The sequence below is a fragment of the Antennarius striatus genome, chromosome 6, assembly GCF_040054535.1.
Source record: "Antennarius striatus isolate MH-2024 chromosome 6, ASM4005453v1, whole genome shotgun sequence".
NCBI classification, from domain to species: Eukaryota; Metazoa; Chordata; class Actinopteri; order Lophiiformes; family Antennariidae; genus Antennarius; species Antennarius striatus.
In genome coordinates this window covers 15,076,848-15,094,608 of record NC_090781.1, presented here as the reverse complement: position 1 = coordinate 15,094,608, position 17,761 = coordinate 15,076,848, and the positions used below count along the sequence as shown (strand labels likewise).

The window sequence follows — 17,761 nt, the reverse complement described above, 5'->3', positions numbered from 1 at the left end:
ACGGTTATAAATACAGAGGACAATATGAATTTTAAGATGAGCAAGAGGGAAATTTACTTAACAAGACTGCTCAACAACATGAACATTTCTAGATTTATTTTTCTTATTATAAATACATTGGACCTGGAAACACTTTGCAGCACTATTTACCCGACTTGATCTTTTTTCCAAATTGTTAAAATTACTGTTTTCACATTTTTCATGTGATTTTGTTAGAGGACCAAAGTCTCTCATTCTGTGTCTGTTTTTTAATAGTGTTATGAAGACTCTTGGTTGGTAACTAATGACACTTTCATATGCTAGGTGTCAGACATCCAGCCAAGAGGAGCGGCAGTGAGCTGGAGAGCGATCACCAAGCCTGAAAGTGAGAACGGAAGTGTGGACGATGACTGCAGCTCTCAGGAGCCCTTCAGCTATGAGGTTTCCATTTCATTCAGTGGCAAAGATGGAAAGTACAAGAGCTTGTACCGGTGAGCACTGGCTGCAGGATGCTACTATGGCTGAAGAGCAATAGCTCTTCTGGAGTTTACTTTGACAGTTATTTGAAACAATACTAAACGTTTTTCCTTCCTTTGATGCAGTGGAGAAGAATTAAGTGCTGCTTTAGAAGATCTTCGACCAGCCACAGACTATCACATAAGGTAACCCTCATCATGCTTTTGTTTGTAACTAGTGTTGTAACATTGGGGAACAATTTTTTTACCCGCTTATTTCCCCTCTGCCTAGGGTCCAGGCCATGTGTAACTTTTTACAAGGAAGCCCATCAGAGGCTGTGAGCTTTACCACCTTAAGCAGTGAACCAGATCCACCAAATCCTCCCAAGAAGACCAGTGGGACCAAGAACACACTTGTACTCCAGTGGAAGGTAAATACAACAGGACGTTTCATGAGGTTGGGATTTAAGCCTGCAGATTTAAAGGGGGAGGACAAGCAACAAAATCAACTAGGTTGGAGAAAGCATGTGAAAGTCAGAAACTTTAAACCATAGCGTCTTTTTTTATATACGTTTGCCTTCTATGGTAAATTGTTAAGTCACTCAGTAGGACACCCCACAACTGTCGTAGAGAATTTAAGAACTTTAGAAACAAGTCATTCTTTGTCAACCTTCCCTACGGCACCATTCAGTGTCTTTATGCAGATTGCCTCTTCAATATGTGTGAATAGCCAACAAGAGCCACCATGCTCAGCAAACTTCAAAGAATGTTGTGTGCAACTGGAGTCACATTATTTATGAGTAGAGCTGAAGGTTGCTGCTATGTAATTAGCAGCAGTTATGGAAAATGTTTTGCAGTAAATATTGAAACAATGATGGTGATTATGACACCTAAAGGTCATCCAAAGCCCTGTCTTAACCTATGCAATGTTATTGTATATGTGCATATTATATTAGCATGTTAAACTCAAAGTATGTCTGGTTTATTCTCAGGCTCCATGTGACAATGGCTCAAAAATCCAAAACTACATTCTTCAATGGGATGAGGTATTTATTTTTATTACAATTACTAATTCCAATAAGAAGTTGTGACATTGTAAAACTGGAAGAAACATGGAATGCAATCATGTGGTAATATTGTTTATACCGTATTTTATTTAACAAAGTGGTTAACCTCATCTTGTCCGCATCCTGTTTGTGACATTTTTGAAAGATCTTTTTTGGACATTTTACAACAGCAACAGTTTTAAATTCCCAGGTCTAAACATGTTTAAAATGGGTTTCACCACCTTCCAAACGGTATAAAAATGAAAATTACAAAAGAAAAGTCATTGAAGTTGATGCTTTAAATATATTACTATACTTAACTACATGTCAACAAGGATTAAGAAATGTGCACTGTATGTATCTACAAAAGCTGTTGGGCTGATATGACAAGAGCTGTGAATGCTTTGTGCACCCATGCTGCATCTGTAACTGAGATTTTTAATGATTTATTGTAACTGAAGACCTTTTACTCAATAAAGGGAAAGGGCACTGGGGTTTACGAGCAGTGCTACTACGGGCCCCAGAAGCAGTACAGAGTGACCAAGCTTTCGCCAGCTTCAAGATACTCATTCCGCCTTGCTGCCAAAAATGACATGGGTGTAAGGTAGGTGGTTTCACAGATTAGATTATTTCCTGGATGCATCCTCCCTGTTGTCCTTTTTTATGTCACTATTTCTTCCATTCACTGTCACCATCTGTGTGCATGTGTGTTCCTCACTCTTGTCTCCTGTCTCTTTCTTCCATTCTCTCCCATCCTCTGTCTCTCTCTGCCCTCCCCAGCGAGTTCAGTGAAGTGGTGGACCTGTTCACCTCATGCAGTGTGCCATTGCCACCCTTCCCTCCAGAGCTGGAGATGGCAGGGGTGACCTGGCTGTGTCTGAAGTGGCAGAGGCCCACTAGCTCTCCAAAGGAAGATGACATCTACTATATTTTGGAGATGGAGGAGGAAGGCTCGGTATGTCTCTCACTGGCACTGTGTTTTTAAATAGAGAAGTCCTTTGAGATCAAAACCCTAAGCAACAAAAGGAGAGGGTTTTTTTTTTCTTTTTTGGCAGTGTCGCACATTACATGTTGTTGTCTGCAGTTCATCTTCAGACAGCAAGTATCAAGTATCATAAAAACCTGTCAGTTTTCATAACCATCATCAGCTATTAATAGAATTCCATTTTCTTGATTGATGTATGCCCTAACTGTTGAGTTCATTCGGGTTTTCTTGTCCAATTAAAGCCAACCAAAACAAATTCATATCTTTTTCTTTTTGACATTTCATAAATTTCTTTTTGTTACATTTTCCAACCTCTCTCTGCACTAAAGCAGCTACCTGTAGACATAGTGGCCATCAGGTAGAACATAAAAAATTCCCCCTGGTCCCTGAAGCTGTTCATCTCCTGCAGACCATTTTGTTTCTTGTGTTTTGGATCGTAATTTGGTAAGTCGTTGCTCACCGAGCTCTTTTCTTTCTGTCATTTGTCTTTGTCCTAGGGTTATGGCTTTCAGCCAAGCTACGACGGCGAAGAACTGTCTTGCAACGTCAGGAATCTCCACAGGAATACAAAGTACAAGTTTAGGGTAAGGCATCCTTGTGATGTGTGAAATCTTTTCAGCTGGTCATCCACTGCCTTAGACTGCAGTGGAGTGTGTTTCAGTGGAGGGGTCAGTATTCAGGCTGGGAGGGTGCTGATGCCCACAGTGGCCCTATGACTCATTCGTTTGCAGGATTGTGCCAGTAAAGGCGGTGGGCGACTGAATGCATAAACAGGAGGATGTTGATGCTCATCATATGTGGAGTCCTTGTGAGAATCAAAACAAGCATTACATTTTATCCTCAATAGTGTTTTGACTGGCAGTCATGTGACCAAGTTTAGGGATAGGCAAGCATCTCTGTCCTTGTCGCTGTGCCTTATTGTGTCTCAGCCATCGCTCATTCTGATGCATTGCGTCAACGTCTACCGCTTCATTCGCTGTTGCGGGGAGCTGGAGCCTGTCCCAGTTGACTGAGGGCGTGAGGCGTGGGAAACTCCGTATGCGATGTCAGTGCACTGCGGAGCCACAGAGAGACAGACAAACACGCACACACACTTACTCCTACGGGCAATTTGGAACGGCCAGTTAACCTGAAGCGCATGTTTTTGGAGGTGGGAGGAAACTGGAGAACCCACGCAGACACGGGGAGAACATGGAAACTCCACACAGAGTGGAACTCAAATATGGCACCGCCTTGCTGTGCGGCAACAGAGCTACCCACTGCGCCACATTGCTAGGGAAACCCAACAGAAGCCTCCAGAACAAGTATGAGACAGCAGCGAGTAAAAACTCCCTCGTTGAGGAAGAAAGTCCAGGCAGGCCCCAAAGAGCAGAGCCTGACTCTGGAAGCGGAGCCAGACTCTGAAGAGTGGCCAACCGCCTTGACCGGTTGGGTGGAGAAGAAATATAATGGAAATAGGGACAAGGCAAGAGAAAGAGAGAGATAGAACAGCAGATGAACCAGATAGAATCTCTGTCTGGGGTTTAGATCTAGCTGCTGATGTGGTGTCAGGTCTTTCGGGCTGAGTTCTCTGACTCCTGGATTCTTGTCTTCTATAGTTGTTTCCCAATTATCAAGAAGAAGTACATAGACAGTGGCAGTATCTTGTGATTATGTTTGTACCTTCTTCACCTCACACTAGCCGGAAGTTAAACAGTCTGATGAATATCATACAGAAATCTGAAGTGAGATGCAGACAGCCTGTATGTAGTGCTAGTTGAGCTTGATGAGAATAAAAGGAGAAAAAGCATAAAATGTCAAACTAGTGTAGTTAATAGTTTTTGAAGCTTTGGCTTTTTAAGCTTTGGCATCCTGAGCTTGCGCTAGCAAGCTCAGGATGCCATAGGCAAAGTAAATCCCGGAGTGGCTACAAAGTTTTTAGACTCTGTAGCCACAGTGGCGTTCTTATTTTTACGGAAAAAAGGCTAAAACTTAATACTTTCTCGCTCGCTCGCGCCGCTATTTACGCCGGCGCCGCTATTTCCGCATGCCGACAGGATTTAGCCGAAGCATACCGACGGAAATAGCCAAAGTGACCCGAACGCTCCCGATCATTAAATATGCACTCGGGTCATGACCTCCTCTTGTCCAATGAAAAACAAAAAGTTTCTTTTTTTCTAAGCTAAACCCACAAATTGGTGTACGACAAGGCGAGGACGATCGATTGAAAGAAAATGAGAATGGAGTGTTTTATAGTACATTTTGTGTTAAAATTCTAATTGAACAACAAATGGTGAATGCTGAGAGGGGGTAGGAGTGGTGACAGACCGATCAGAAGGTAAATGAAAGATATTATCAATACTTTTTTGTAGTCTTAGACTTTTGATCTCTATGACCGGCAGGAATAACCAGCGATGCATGTAAATATGTATTCACCTCGCTTGCTATTTTATATGCCTTTTAAATTGAAATGAAAAATAATATTATCAATTTTTTTTTTTTTAATTAAACAATGGCATACCAATGGTGTTGTCTAAGTCAAAGTTGAGATGTATTCTAGTCCAAGTAAAACTTACAAGTAAACATTGAGTAATATTTTGTATGACTATCTTCACATAGTGAATGCAAGTTTTCAATTGTTGAATCTCACATTTATTCCTGCATAAAGTAGGACAGAAATAAAGATAGTTCAGCTTGAACTGTTGACTTTAGTGTATTTTTGTAGGTAAACTGAACAGAAGATTTTGCCCTCAGAATGCACCAGAATGCAACCAGAAAACAACCCCATTTTCTAAAAAATTTCCCGTGGGGCCCCCCGATCCCCCGTGCGGGGGGCTGTACCCCCCTATGACAAGTGTGGTTTTACACCCCCCAACAATTGAAAGCTTGCATTAACTATGTGAAGATACAAGCAAACATTGAGTAATATTTTGTATGACTATGAGTTTTACTTGGACTACAAGACATTTTAACTTGGACTTAGACATTTCTGCTTTTATTTGCTAATTTCAGGGGCAATCTCACTCTTGGAAATACCCATTTTGGTTTAGAGGGTACAGAGTTCAGGCTGTATGTTTTAAAGCTACTGACTCACTTGTGATGATGACTGTGTTTATGAATACTACATTGATATCCACATTATTATCAAACAGGGGAAAGCCTTAGACAGTCAAGTAGAAAATGGTACAAAACACCTACACTCATTGTAATGTCAATATGTTCTATTAGGATCACCATAATGGTTCAGCATGTGAGCACCCAGTGTATTTACTAAAAGACAGAGCAGAAGCGGAGCACACTCCACACGAGTCAAGCCAAATATACTTTTGTGCGGAAGAATTCTTTGCTTCAGTTTTGTGAGTCCAGATTGCAATATTTCTTTTTATTTGGACTCCTAGGTACTTTAATCATGAGCCTTCAGTCTTCATTGTTAATGGCTGGATGACTACCAGCTTCCTTTTCCTCTTGTGGTTAACCATGTGCTGTTTGGTTTTTCAGATCAATTATTGTAGCACAATAATGCGACAGTGCTCTCAGTCCTTTGTATTCCTCTGCAAAATTTGTTGCTAAATTTAAAGAGCATGTTACTCTTAAGTAGTTTTCCTCAGGAATCAGTGCAGTGATATTCGTCCACTACATATAGATATGACATGAATGGACATAATCTGCACTTTGACTGATTGTCATTAATTATAGTTATTTTCCAGCACTAAGAGTTGAGAAAAATTCCTATTTTGCATTGTGCCTTGCTTAAGAATCTGAACTCATGCCCATGCACAGACTGAAGTTTGTACTCATTTCTAGAAAAGAACATCAACCAAGAAATTCTCCACATCAGTCACTTTCAAGACTTCTTCTCTCATTTCCAATTATCCAGATGTACAGGGTGAATGCAGCTTGGGTGCCGTGTACGTTTATCTTGATTCTCTGCAAGCATGCCAAGTATGGATTAACCACACTTGGCATGCTTGCTGAGATTTCCATATAATTGCAGATGTGCAACACTGAAATGCAAATGCCATTAAAGCTATTGACTGCTTGATTGCAATGCTTAGTGTGTCAAATCATTTAGGTTGATATGTATCTCTAGAGGCCTGCAGCTGAATTGTCTTTATAATCTATTTTTCTGCGGCTGTTTTAGGTGCATGTAGGAAGTGGTGCAGTGTTGGATTCCTTCATTCACGTGTCTGAGTTTAATCATGGTCCACTATCAAGAAACTCTGTGACCTTTATGAACTTGTCCTCATTTACTATCTTTGCAAAAAGCAGCCAATATTCTGTCAGGAGTAATATGACTGGCTGTATTCATGTACTTGACCAGGTGGCTGCATACAACTCAGAGGGCAAGAGTAACCCTAGCCAGGTGGTGGAGTTCATCACACACCCAGACAAACCCAGCAGTCCCAGCAGGCCTGTCATCAGAGGGAGAGTTCTGCCCACAAGCTTCAAGATGGTCTGGGGTGAGTTTCCCTTAAAGTCCCTTTAGTCTTACACGGTGTAAACTTTCTTGAATGACCAGTTTACAATTTTACTCTTCTCTATGAGCATTGCCTGACCATAGATTAAATAGATGACATTTCCACTCGTCTGCAGTGGATGAATGACTGTTTCCTCCTCAGACACTAGCATCAATCCTTCCTAAATCTCACTTGGAAATCATGTCACCCACGACGTGTATTTTGCTTTTAGCTTTCAACATGAAAAAGGATCTGAGTTCTGAAAATCTCAACATATATCCCTCTGCTTTCTAAAATTACCTCTCGTCTCTGCAATCACTTTCTAAAGAAGGTTCAATTGTCCTGTACTTTTACATATACTAGTGAATGAGGTTCTGGTGTTTTCGGAGGCAGCAAGTCTACCTTCACCAAATCACTCCCCAACTCTGAATCTTTCTGAAAATGTTTTTTAAGTAAATTTCCAGACACAATGAAACAAAGCTTCTTGCAATTTTCTGGCTACCTAGTAGTGTAGTTTGTTAATGATATATTTGATGTTTGTTTTTATGATTTAGAACCCCCAAAAGATAATGGTGGAGCAGAAGTCACAGATTACATTGTGGAGCTGTCTGAGGATTTGACTGGTAATTTAAAATGACACGAATAAAATGTTTATTTATTGAAGTTTTATTTTGATATAAATTTGTTGAAATTAATAACATGTATTTTTAATTTGTTTGCTCCTAGGCCTGTCATGGGTGCAGGTTTACTCAGGGCTTGCCAAAGAGCATGTGTGTGAAGGCTTGAAGCCTGGCTGCTCCTACCAGGCGCGTGTTTACTGCATGAGCGAGGGTGGACAGAGCCCGGTGAGTCATTCACTATCACCACAGGGGCTGGAATCAGTTACAATTCTATTAGAAACTGATAGGAATTTTGCAACGGCACGTGTTTCTTTTTTCTGTAATATGTATAACGTAGTGCCATAATTACTAATAAAATGAGATGGTCACTCAGTTCTTTGTAAAAATCTAATCCAGATCACAAATAAAAATCCTAATTGCTCAGTTAGATAATGTGGGGAAAATAGATGATTTTCCCCTTTATATGGATAACTTGAAAATTGGGTAGGGTCTTCCTTGCTGCAACCCTTGATGCCATGTTTCCTAAAATCTGTCTGGTAGTTAATGCATAGAACAAAATATTTAAGAATGAATAAATAAAGATGCCAGTTTATTTATACTGGGTCACTTAATTGTTGTGTTGTTCTCCTTTGCAAGCTGTCGGAAACCCTGCAGGTACAGACTCCCGCAGTGCCTCCAGGGTTATGCCAGCCCCCTCGGCTAGTAGGCAAGCCCAAAGCCAAGGAAGTGCAACTGCGCTGGGGTGAGTCATTCCTCTCTCTGAGATCTGTGTGGGATGTTTTCTCGCTTCTGGTGATGCAGTTTTTTTTGTTTGTTTTTTTTGTCTAGTAAACTACTTCACAGGAGTGGGCTTTGATTATGCAGTTGGTGTTTTGATTTTTTTTGTGCATTTTATTTGTATATTATTGTATTTGTTCTAGGAAAGCAAATTTTAAAATATACCCACTTATAAATACTGGTTTCATGAACTCCATAGGGCCCCCTCAGGTAGATGGAGGAAGCCCAGTGTCCTGCTACAGTGTAGAAATGAGTGGGCACCAGTCTGAGGAGAGCAGAGAGGTTTACCAGGGTCCAGAGCTGGACTGCTCCGTGGGAGGTTTAATGCCTGGCAAAACCTACAGCTTCCGGCTCAAGGCAGCGAACAAGGCTGGGGTGAGTAGAATGTCAACACCGATTTATCATTAAAAGGAGAGATTGTTTATGTTTGCTTGTCTTGCTGCCTTGCAGCTGCTTTCAATAATTTTTCATCAAACAATATTTAAACAAAAGTTTCGGGGGGGTGGTTTTCTTACTTAAATTAAATCCTTTGTGCTTTACGAATAGTTTGGACACCCTTCAGAGCGCTATGAGGTTACAACTGGCCCCGGGGCCCCTGATCAGTGCAAGGCTCCCTCCACCACATGCAAATCCCCCAGCTGTGTGGTTGTGAGCTGGGAGGTAAGCCAGAGTGTACTTTGTCCTCTGCCTCTCCTTTGCCTTAAATGCATCATTCTGTTAACGGAACATAAAACTTCCACATATTTCATTACTTGAAACTGTAATATCAATGTAAGTGTTGATGAGCTTTCTCATTGTTTGTCTTCTAGGCCCCTCCTTGTAATGGAGCTCAGGTGACAGAGTTTCGTCTGGAGTGGGGAGCTGCTGAGGGCTGCATGCAGGTGTGTTACAGTGGTTCAGGGCTCAGCCACGAAATGAAGGGGCTACTGCCTGCAACCAGCTACTTCTGTCGAGTACAGGTGAGCACGGAGAACCATGGCTGGATATCATTTAAAAGCTAGGGTCTCTATGATTACCAACACTTCCATCGGTGAACAAATGTATATAGCAAAACAAAATGTTTGGGGGAACCTTTTCCTCATTATAATCCATATAACACGTTTTTGGCTTTTGACTGGTTTCATGAATGACAAAGTATTTGTAACTGATTAGTTGATCATTTGTGATAATTACTGGAGATCAAAACTTCGAAGTTTATTGTTGGTATCTCTATCACTAAATTTTAGTTCTTTCATCCTTCTTACTTCCATTTCATGCAATGTACTGTTCTCTAATCACAACATTTGTAAAACCCACACTCCTCTTTGGTCCTCTCTGAGTTACTCTTACATTTCCAACTTTAATTCATAGGAGCTGGCATTGTGTAGCAGAAACTAACCCATATGATCCAAGTTTTGTATGTCATTTTATAACTGGAGGGGGGGGGAATCCCCAAACCATACATTACAATTCATTAAAGCTCTTAGGATCATGTTTCACTGGAAATCTGCGTTGTGGATGAACTTAAGTGTTACATGGGTTCTTACACATCACAAGTGAGAGCTGCCTTTGACTTCAACATCTGACTCATGTGATCTGCCGTTGTACAGGCTGTGAATGTCGCTGGCGTGGGGCCCTTCAGCGAGGCAGTGTTGTGCCAGACACCCTGCTCTGTGCCTGCAGGCGTCAGCAACATATATGCACTAAAGGAATCAGAGATGCAAAGGTACAAGAGTAAAACCGATGAAGATGAAGAAGAAGAAGACGACGACGAAGATGGTCATCCTCAGTCTCCACAGTTTTATTCTCCCTCTACCTGTCTGGGTATTTGCTGGGACCCCCCGTGTGATCATGGTTCTGAGATCACTTCCTACTTAATTGACCTTGGAGAGCGCCAGCCCATTGCTGTTGGTCCTGTCACCAAACACATCATCCAGCACCTGCAGCCTGACACCAGCTATAGGTGGGTGCTTCCTCAACCCGACATCAAAATGTTGTATTGCTCCTTTACCTTCCAGATATCAAAAGGAGCTTCCAAGAGTAATAAAATGTAAAAATGAAATAATAATTTCATTGTTATATTGTTTGAAATGTAATACATAGGCAGTCCCAACTTAGGAACACAATAGTTTCTGAGAGGCTGTTTCCTAAGTTACAGTAGTTTTTAGAGATGAAGGAGATTGGACATGTGCGTATGGAGCAGTGCTGCTCAGCGGGGGTTTGCAGCAGGAAGGAAGGTGAACTATGTATATAACAACTTACGAACAATTTAGCCTACGAACAGACGGAGCCTATTGTCCTTGTAAGTTGGGCACTGTCTGTACTTAAAAGTGTGATACTAGATTAAAAAATGTGTTTTATTTATTAGCTGTGTGTCAAATTATACATCAGATTTGACAAAACATTTCAGACAGTGATATTTAGATAAATGATCTGCGTTTGAATTCTTGACATCTCACATCCCAAACATAACGACGTCAAATGTGTTTTCATCAATCATAGAGCAACACTTGAAATGAACATTAATCTATGAATCTATCTGCATCATTGACCAAAGAAGTTGGTAAAGTGGTAGTACTGTAGATAATTTTATTTAGATTTTAATCTGGTTTGAGAATGTAGTAAATGATGGTTGTTACTGTGGAATAGCATGCTGCCTGTAGTCTTGGCAGTGATAATTACCTCTCAGTATCACTTACTGGAGATGCGAGTGAACAACCCTCTTATACCTATAAAACTTACTGAATACCTATCACTGCTTAGTTAACTGTGTCAAAATTGATTTTCTCATGCATGTCTGTTGATTTGTCTTGTTGCTGGATCTTTACAGATAAACAATCAGGAGCATTTATTGTTCTATTTAACATTTGAAGATACAGCTTTGTTGGCCCTTTATATCTCATTTATTGCTTTATGGAGTCCAATTAACGCGGCAGAAAAAGGGAGGCATGTACCCAAAAGAAAGAATCATCACATTTTTGTGAGGGTTTGGATGAAAGGAGCAAATTATTGTTGTTGACTTCCTTTAAGATTGCGAGATTGTGCTTATTTTTTTTAACCATTTTTATTAGTTTAATTTTATAGTTGGGAAAATATGTAGTATTTGGATGTGATATTATTAAGCGGTCTTTTTGGGCCTTGCATGAAACATGCGTTCTATTTAGTGCCTTTCTTATTTTGGTACTAAAATGATCCCTTGGTTAAACATTGTTCACCTTTCGCAGACTCAGTTTTTGGGGTTTTTTGTGAAATTTTGCATATTTTTTTTGACGATGCATTGTGTTCTGCGTCCTGTGTGTTTAAGCATGAGAGAAAAGTGTGGAAATGTTGATGCCCGTCTGAAAAAAGTGTATAAACTGTGTAGTGAGGGGTTTTACAGCCTTAAAACATCTATAATATTTGTAAAATATAAAGCTGACTACTTTGTGAATTTTCCCTTTAGTGGGTTACTTTTAGAACAGGATTCCTGTGATTATGGAGGGACCACTGCATATCTTTGTATAACTTGCTATCTTTTTGCAAAGAATGGATGGATGGATTATGGATGGATGTTGTAGTAACATATATTTTGCGATATTCTGTGTTCACATTGACTATGGATGAATTAAATTGCCGACTCCGGGTAAATGTGTTCACAAAAAGATGCCTTGTCAAGATCTGTTGTCATTTTTACAGATCCCTACAAAAGGCTGAACATCACCATTGACTAATGAAATCAGATACGGTTAATGCCGCTTTGACAGTCACTGCAGTGTTTCTGCTTAAGTCACTTTCGTCGTTTCAATTCTCTGATTTAGAAATATGTTCTTTTTTTGTATCAGGATTCGAATCCAAGCCCTGAACAGCCTGGGAGCAGGACCTTTTAGTCATTCTTTTAAGCTGAAGACAAAGCCCTTGCCTCCACAGCCACCCCGTTTGGAGTGCACCGCCTTCAGCCACCAGACCCTCAGGCTCAAGTGGGGCGATGGCCCGACCAAAGCCTCAACCTCAGATGCCCTCCAGTATCAGCTGCAGATGGGGGACAAGAGTGGCAGGTCAGTGAGCCGAAGTGAAGAGCGTGACACGAGTCAAATCTTTGACAGGAGAGAGGTGTGGGAACAGAAGCTTCAAATATCTACATCAGGGATCGTGAAGTACATAGAAAGTAATGTACCAGTGTTTTTGTAAGAAGACAGAAACTAATGATCTACTTTAAGTCTTTTTCCTGACAGAGGAGTCTCTCATCTTGTTTGCATTTCATCATCTTTTCTCTTCTACTCATTAAATTTATTCTTTTTCCTGTCATTGCAGATTTCTGTCCTTGTATAAAGGACCATGCCACACACACAAAGTCCAGAGGCTTAATGAGTCTACCTCTTATACGTTCCGCATCCAGGCCTTTAATGAGGCGGGCGAAGGGCCCTTCTCCAATGTTTACACATTCACTACCCCACGCTCTCCTCCAGCCCCTGTGAAAGGTACAGCAGCACCTCTTTCTTTCTGTCTCTTTCACTCACTCGCTCGCTCTGTCTCTATCTACCCGGTGCAGATCAGCTCTTATTATCTTTATGATAACTCACGGCTGACATGCTCAGCTTTAACCCTCACTTTGCCTGAGTCTGCGTTTGATTAAGACCCAGAAGTCTTGGATTCACTTGTCAACATGAGTCAGGTTGTTGGGCTCTTTGCTTTGCTATTAGCCAGCCTCTACGAAGCCTCTTTTGATCTCACAAGTTGAGGTCCGTAATGAGGAAGTGGATTTTATTCTCAGTGCTGGGTCTCTTTTGAATAAGACTGTTATGTGCCAATTTGTCAGCAATGATTAACACTGCCTGCTGCCCCACACGGTGAAGTATGCACCACCAACTGATTTAAATTCAGGCTAGCCACTTTAACCTAAGCTAAATAATAAAATAATACCCCAGGGGATCATAAACCTCCTTGTTACTGTTTTTTTTTTTTAATGATTAACCCTTTACTGCATCTAGCTTATCATTTTTGATTTTTGTTTTAAATAACACCTGTAAAAAAAGAGCTATACTCATTATCATGGAGCTTAAGGGGGAACTTGTAAAGCTTCTTAGAACTTACTCTGCATTACACAAATGAGCCATTGTACAAAAATGCAAAAATATAGTGATCTTGTTATAAGGGGTTCTGAGTTAGATGTAAGTGTCATCGCTAATGCAATCTTTTTCCTTTTCATTGAGTTTTTGTATGTTATATTGTATTTATTTATGAATAAATTAGAATTCATAATCCAGTGGTAGAGGCATGCTTATCAGAGTGTACATCGTCTCCCTCTTCGTCCACCCTCCAGCCCCGAAAGTGGAACGTCTGGATGACAACTGCTGCGAAGTCACATGGGAGGCCCTGCTGCCAATGAAGGGAGATCCAATCCTCTATGCTTTACAGTGCATGATGGGAAACTCTGAGTTTAAACAGGTACTGCCATTTTTGATTGAAGGTTTGGCTGTCTCTATTCATGTCTGGTGTTCCTATGTGTGGATTGCATACCGGTTATCACAGTGGCTTTTTTATGCAGATCAAGATGGATCTAGAGGTGTAATGTTTTCACTGTGACTTTGCTGCATTTTTGTATGAGCCACTGCTGTCTTTAAATTGCCCATTATGCAAAGGTCATTAATCTGTAAAGCATCCCAGGTGTCTAGTCCCTGTCAACAGATTCATTCCCCTCTCAGGGGCCTCCAGCCATGATAAATGCGGAGTAATGGCCACTGCAGGTTTATGCTAATCTCTCTACATTATTGCAATCAAATTAGGCAGTTGAAATATGTGGCTGCCATCCTGCAGGAGTGTGTGTCCTTCCTTATTGTCAGACTCAGTGGCTATGGCTCAAGACTCATGTATAGGAAACAGGTTTTTGATGCAATTCGCTTCTGTCAGTTCTTTGCAACACTTTTTAAGTATTTTCGTTTTATCTCCTTTTTTGCAGGCATACAAAGGCTCTGCTACTTCCTTCCATGTCCAGAACCTGCAGCCCAACAGTGACTACAGATTCCGGGTGTGCGCTATCAGGCAGTGCCAGGATACTCCTGAGCTTAGTGGTCCTTACAGCCCCACAGTGACCCTCTCTCCCCAGCGGAACGATGCAGCAGCGGGCAGTGGTTCGGCCGGCTCAGGGTCCAGGGCCACCACAGAGTCCAACCGAGCCAGACGAAGCCTGACAGATGAGCAGTGTGCTTTCCTCCTCCTCATGGTTTTTGCCGTCATCGCTATTCTGATCGCTTTTGTCATTCAGTACTTTGTCATTAAATGAGCAGTGTGTGCCACCCAGCTGCAGGGTTATAGCTTTATTCTTTTCTTCAGTCCTGTTGTTTTGTACACTTCCTTTTGTACCTTTCTGTTGTCAATGAGTAATCATGTTGGGTGCGTTGCAGTGAGGAAGGGCTGAGGAGTGAGGGCAGAATAGCAGTTAAAGTTCGAGGAACATCTATTTGACATCCCTGACAGTTTCCTGACTCTCCTGCCTTTATCATGTCCCAAATTTGTGGTTTATTCAAATTTGTGTTCCATCAAGATTGGCTTCCTGCGTTAAGGACTTGTGAACCTGTCGTGTGTGTATGTGTGTGTGTAATATATATATATAGATATATACATATATATATATATATATATATATATATATATATATATAATATATATATATATTGATAACAGTCATTATTTATATTTCCATTGGTGTGTCTAGTATGAAATTGTTTTTGATAGACTTGTTCTGATAATAGTATGTAGGTGTGTCATTAACCTATGTGCTATTTGATCCTGGGACCTGGTGGGCCAGTGTTTGCACAGTGGTGTGTGTGCGTGGTTGTTTGTATGTGTGTGTGCATGTGTGTGTGCGTGTCCAGATATGTATACTGTATGTAGTTCGTAGTTCATGCCACAGAGGTACACGGCTGGGATAGCTCCAGGGCCAGATGAAGGGACTTTACCCCCTGTTTGACTTTCAGGGGACTTGCAAAAGAGGATATGGAAATTTAAATCTTGCTCATATTATAGAAGGCTCATTTAGCACTTTCCAACCTTTTTTGATGTTCAGAATGTTTAAGGATGCAAAAATGACTGGAGAAATGTTAGTATATTTTTGTACAGTGAAGACACAAGGACCTGTAAGTTTGAGAAAAAAAAAATCAGTATAAAGAAAACAAAAAACCAAACTAACAGTGAATTCTAATTATTTTTACTATTATATAGTTATACTGCTGCTTTACTCCAAATTATTGTTGTCCAGCACAAAAAAATGTATGCTTACCTGTATGTTTTGTTTTATTTTGTTCCCCCCCCCCAGTAATTGATTTTTGCACCTTAGTGAAAGAAAACCTTGACTAACTGCGTCTTGGTCTTGTGATGCATTTTACACTTTGAGATTGTGCAAGCCCTCCTTGTGTTTTGGGTGTTTTAAAAGTTGTAGTATCACATAACGTGTCACTGAAACAGCTGATGTTAGCAAGAAAAAAAAGAAGAAAAATAAATACAAACCGGTTGTTTCAGAGGCCTTAATTGGAGAGGAAAAAAAATCTTGGGAGAATTTTCTTAATTTTTCTTATGTTTTGGTGTTTCTTTTTCTTTTTAGTATTAGTAAACACTAAAATGTGTTTTACTTTGCAGCATTTATTTAGTGTTTGTAATAAAATGTAATAGGGAGAGTTATTGAAAGTAGTCCTGCGTATCATGATTAATTTTGATTTGTTTTGTCAAGTTATATATGTGTGAAGTATATTTTTTTATAATATTGAAGTAATATAAGTTAATACTCGTCAGAGAAAATAATAAATCCTGAGTACTCATGAATCATGGAACACGAATGACAGATACAAATTGTGTTATATCATGTACTTCCTGTGAATCTAAATTTGCCTTTTCTTTATGTGTTAAATATTTGTAGCAGATTGCCTAAACTGAGTTTTCAGTGGTAATCTGGCCGTAGGGTCTAGTGTTGTTTGGTTTTGGGCAGATAAATTGCTGTTGCACCCATAAAAATGAAATACAGGTACCTTGCAAAACATCTTGGATAATTACATGATTGGGTCTCAGACAAATGTCTTCTCCTTGTCATTTAAATAATTCAAATTCCTATTTTTGATAGCGATTGCAGCGTGTGCCATTTTAACACCTCTCCAATCTGGGTTTACTACCTTTTGTTGGAGAAATTAATGGAATGCTACAAAAATTAGTAAAATATGCACAAAAATAGACCATTTTTATGTAATTTTAATGTTTGCAGTTACCTCATACACCGTACATTCCAAAATGATATTTGTTATACATACTTCCAGACATATCACTTAAAAATGTTCGTTATGGGAAAAGTGTATAATCATAGATATGTATCGAAACTGTATCTGTATAGCCATGATATCTACAAAGGATCCATGCACAATAAAAGATTTATAATTCTTAATCATGTGTGAAGTTTTGATTTTTGATTACTTAAATTATTTCAGAAATAAATTTTTTTTGTTTGAATTCCAGGTCTACTTTTGAGATTATCAGTAACTACAAAATAATCATATATGATAATCATACGTTGCTGTCACCCGACATAATGTGGATGGAAACATTTTTTCCAGAGTACACAATCTATCCACTATTGCCAGAACATGTTCCTTCTCAGTCAGATGCTATGTAGTAATTGAAACAGAAACTAAATAGAAACAAATAAGATGCCTAAAAGGAGCTCCACGCGCCAGGGTGGAGGTTAGCCTGTAAGTGTAACATTAACATGATTTGAACTGGGACGCAGCCATCACAGAAGTCTTCACACTAAAAGTACTGACAGTACTCACATTGTCAGGTGCTAGTAGTACATACATTTACTTTGCTACACTACCATATTAGCAGATGAGATATATATATATATATATATATATATATATATATATCAATATAATTTTTGTAGACTGTCTGAAAATGTGAATGAGAAGATAAAACTTTCAAAGAAGGTACAGTTCTTGTTTCCTGCACAGAGAGCTGTGATTAATGAGAGTGAAAAGTGGGCTTACTAATCTCGGTCACATTCTTAGCTCTAGTTGAGAGACAGACTGGACCTTTTTTTTAAACAATAAAAATGAACAAATAAGCTCTGCCTGTCAGGTCTTCGACAGGCATAAACAAAGACAAACATTCCTGCTGACCCTTTAGTTCCTAGTGGTGCATCTGGCTGTGTAAACACTCAAATACAACCTCATGTCAGTGTGACTCTTGTTACAAAGGTTCATTGAGATCTAATGGATATGGTGGCTCTGAACCAACAGACCACATTGCTGGTCATCCAGCAGGTCATTCAGGCTGTGGTGATTAATGCTACTGTGGGCATGAAAACCTGTAGAGCAGGAAGTGACACCTGAGTATGTCCATGGTTGTGCCATGGAGGCCTTTATTTGCAACACATTTGGTAGGGAACGACAAGTAATGTACAGAACAAAAACCAGTATGGTGTAGATCAAGTGTTACATCCACCACCAAAATATTTATTTTTTGT

The 17,761-nt window shown here is 40.0% G+C and overlaps 1 protein-coding gene across 2 annotated transcripts in view; it reads left to right on the top strand.

The window, feature by feature from the left end:
- Positions 1-16,681, top strand: part of fndc3a (fibronectin type III domain containing 3A) — a 55,447-nt gene extending 38,766 nt beyond the window's left edge. For both annotated transcript variants that reach the window (XM_068316829.1, XM_068316828.1), the window contains exons 8-26: positions 304-470; positions 582-641; positions 727-865; positions 1,427-1,480; positions 1,960-2,084; positions 2,261-2,435; positions 2,963-3,049; positions 6,766-6,904; positions 7,456-7,524; positions 7,628-7,746; positions 8,158-8,263; positions 8,498-8,673; positions 8,845-8,958; positions 9,108-9,257; positions 9,888-10,240; positions 12,099-12,311; positions 12,568-12,734; positions 13,577-13,701; positions 14,213-16,681. In XM_068316829.1, coding sequence (XP_068172930.1) covers positions 304-470; positions 582-641; positions 727-865; positions 1,427-1,480; positions 1,960-2,084; positions 2,261-2,435; positions 2,963-3,049; positions 6,766-6,904; positions 7,456-7,524; positions 7,628-7,746; positions 8,158-8,263; positions 8,498-8,673; positions 8,845-8,958; positions 9,108-9,257; positions 9,888-10,240; positions 12,099-12,311; positions 12,568-12,734; positions 13,577-13,701; positions 14,213-14,536 — 2,862 coding nt within the window. In that variant the 3' untranslated portion in view covers positions 14,537-16,681. The remainder of the gene's footprint in view (positions 1-303; positions 471-581; positions 642-726; positions 866-1,426; positions 1,481-1,959; positions 2,085-2,260; positions 2,436-2,962; positions 3,050-6,765; positions 6,905-7,455; positions 7,525-7,627; positions 7,747-8,157; positions 8,264-8,497; positions 8,674-8,844; positions 8,959-9,107; positions 9,258-9,887; positions 10,241-12,098; positions 12,312-12,567; positions 12,735-13,576; positions 13,702-14,212) is intronic.
- The last annotated feature ends 1,080 nt before the right edge of the window (positions 16,682-17,761 follow it).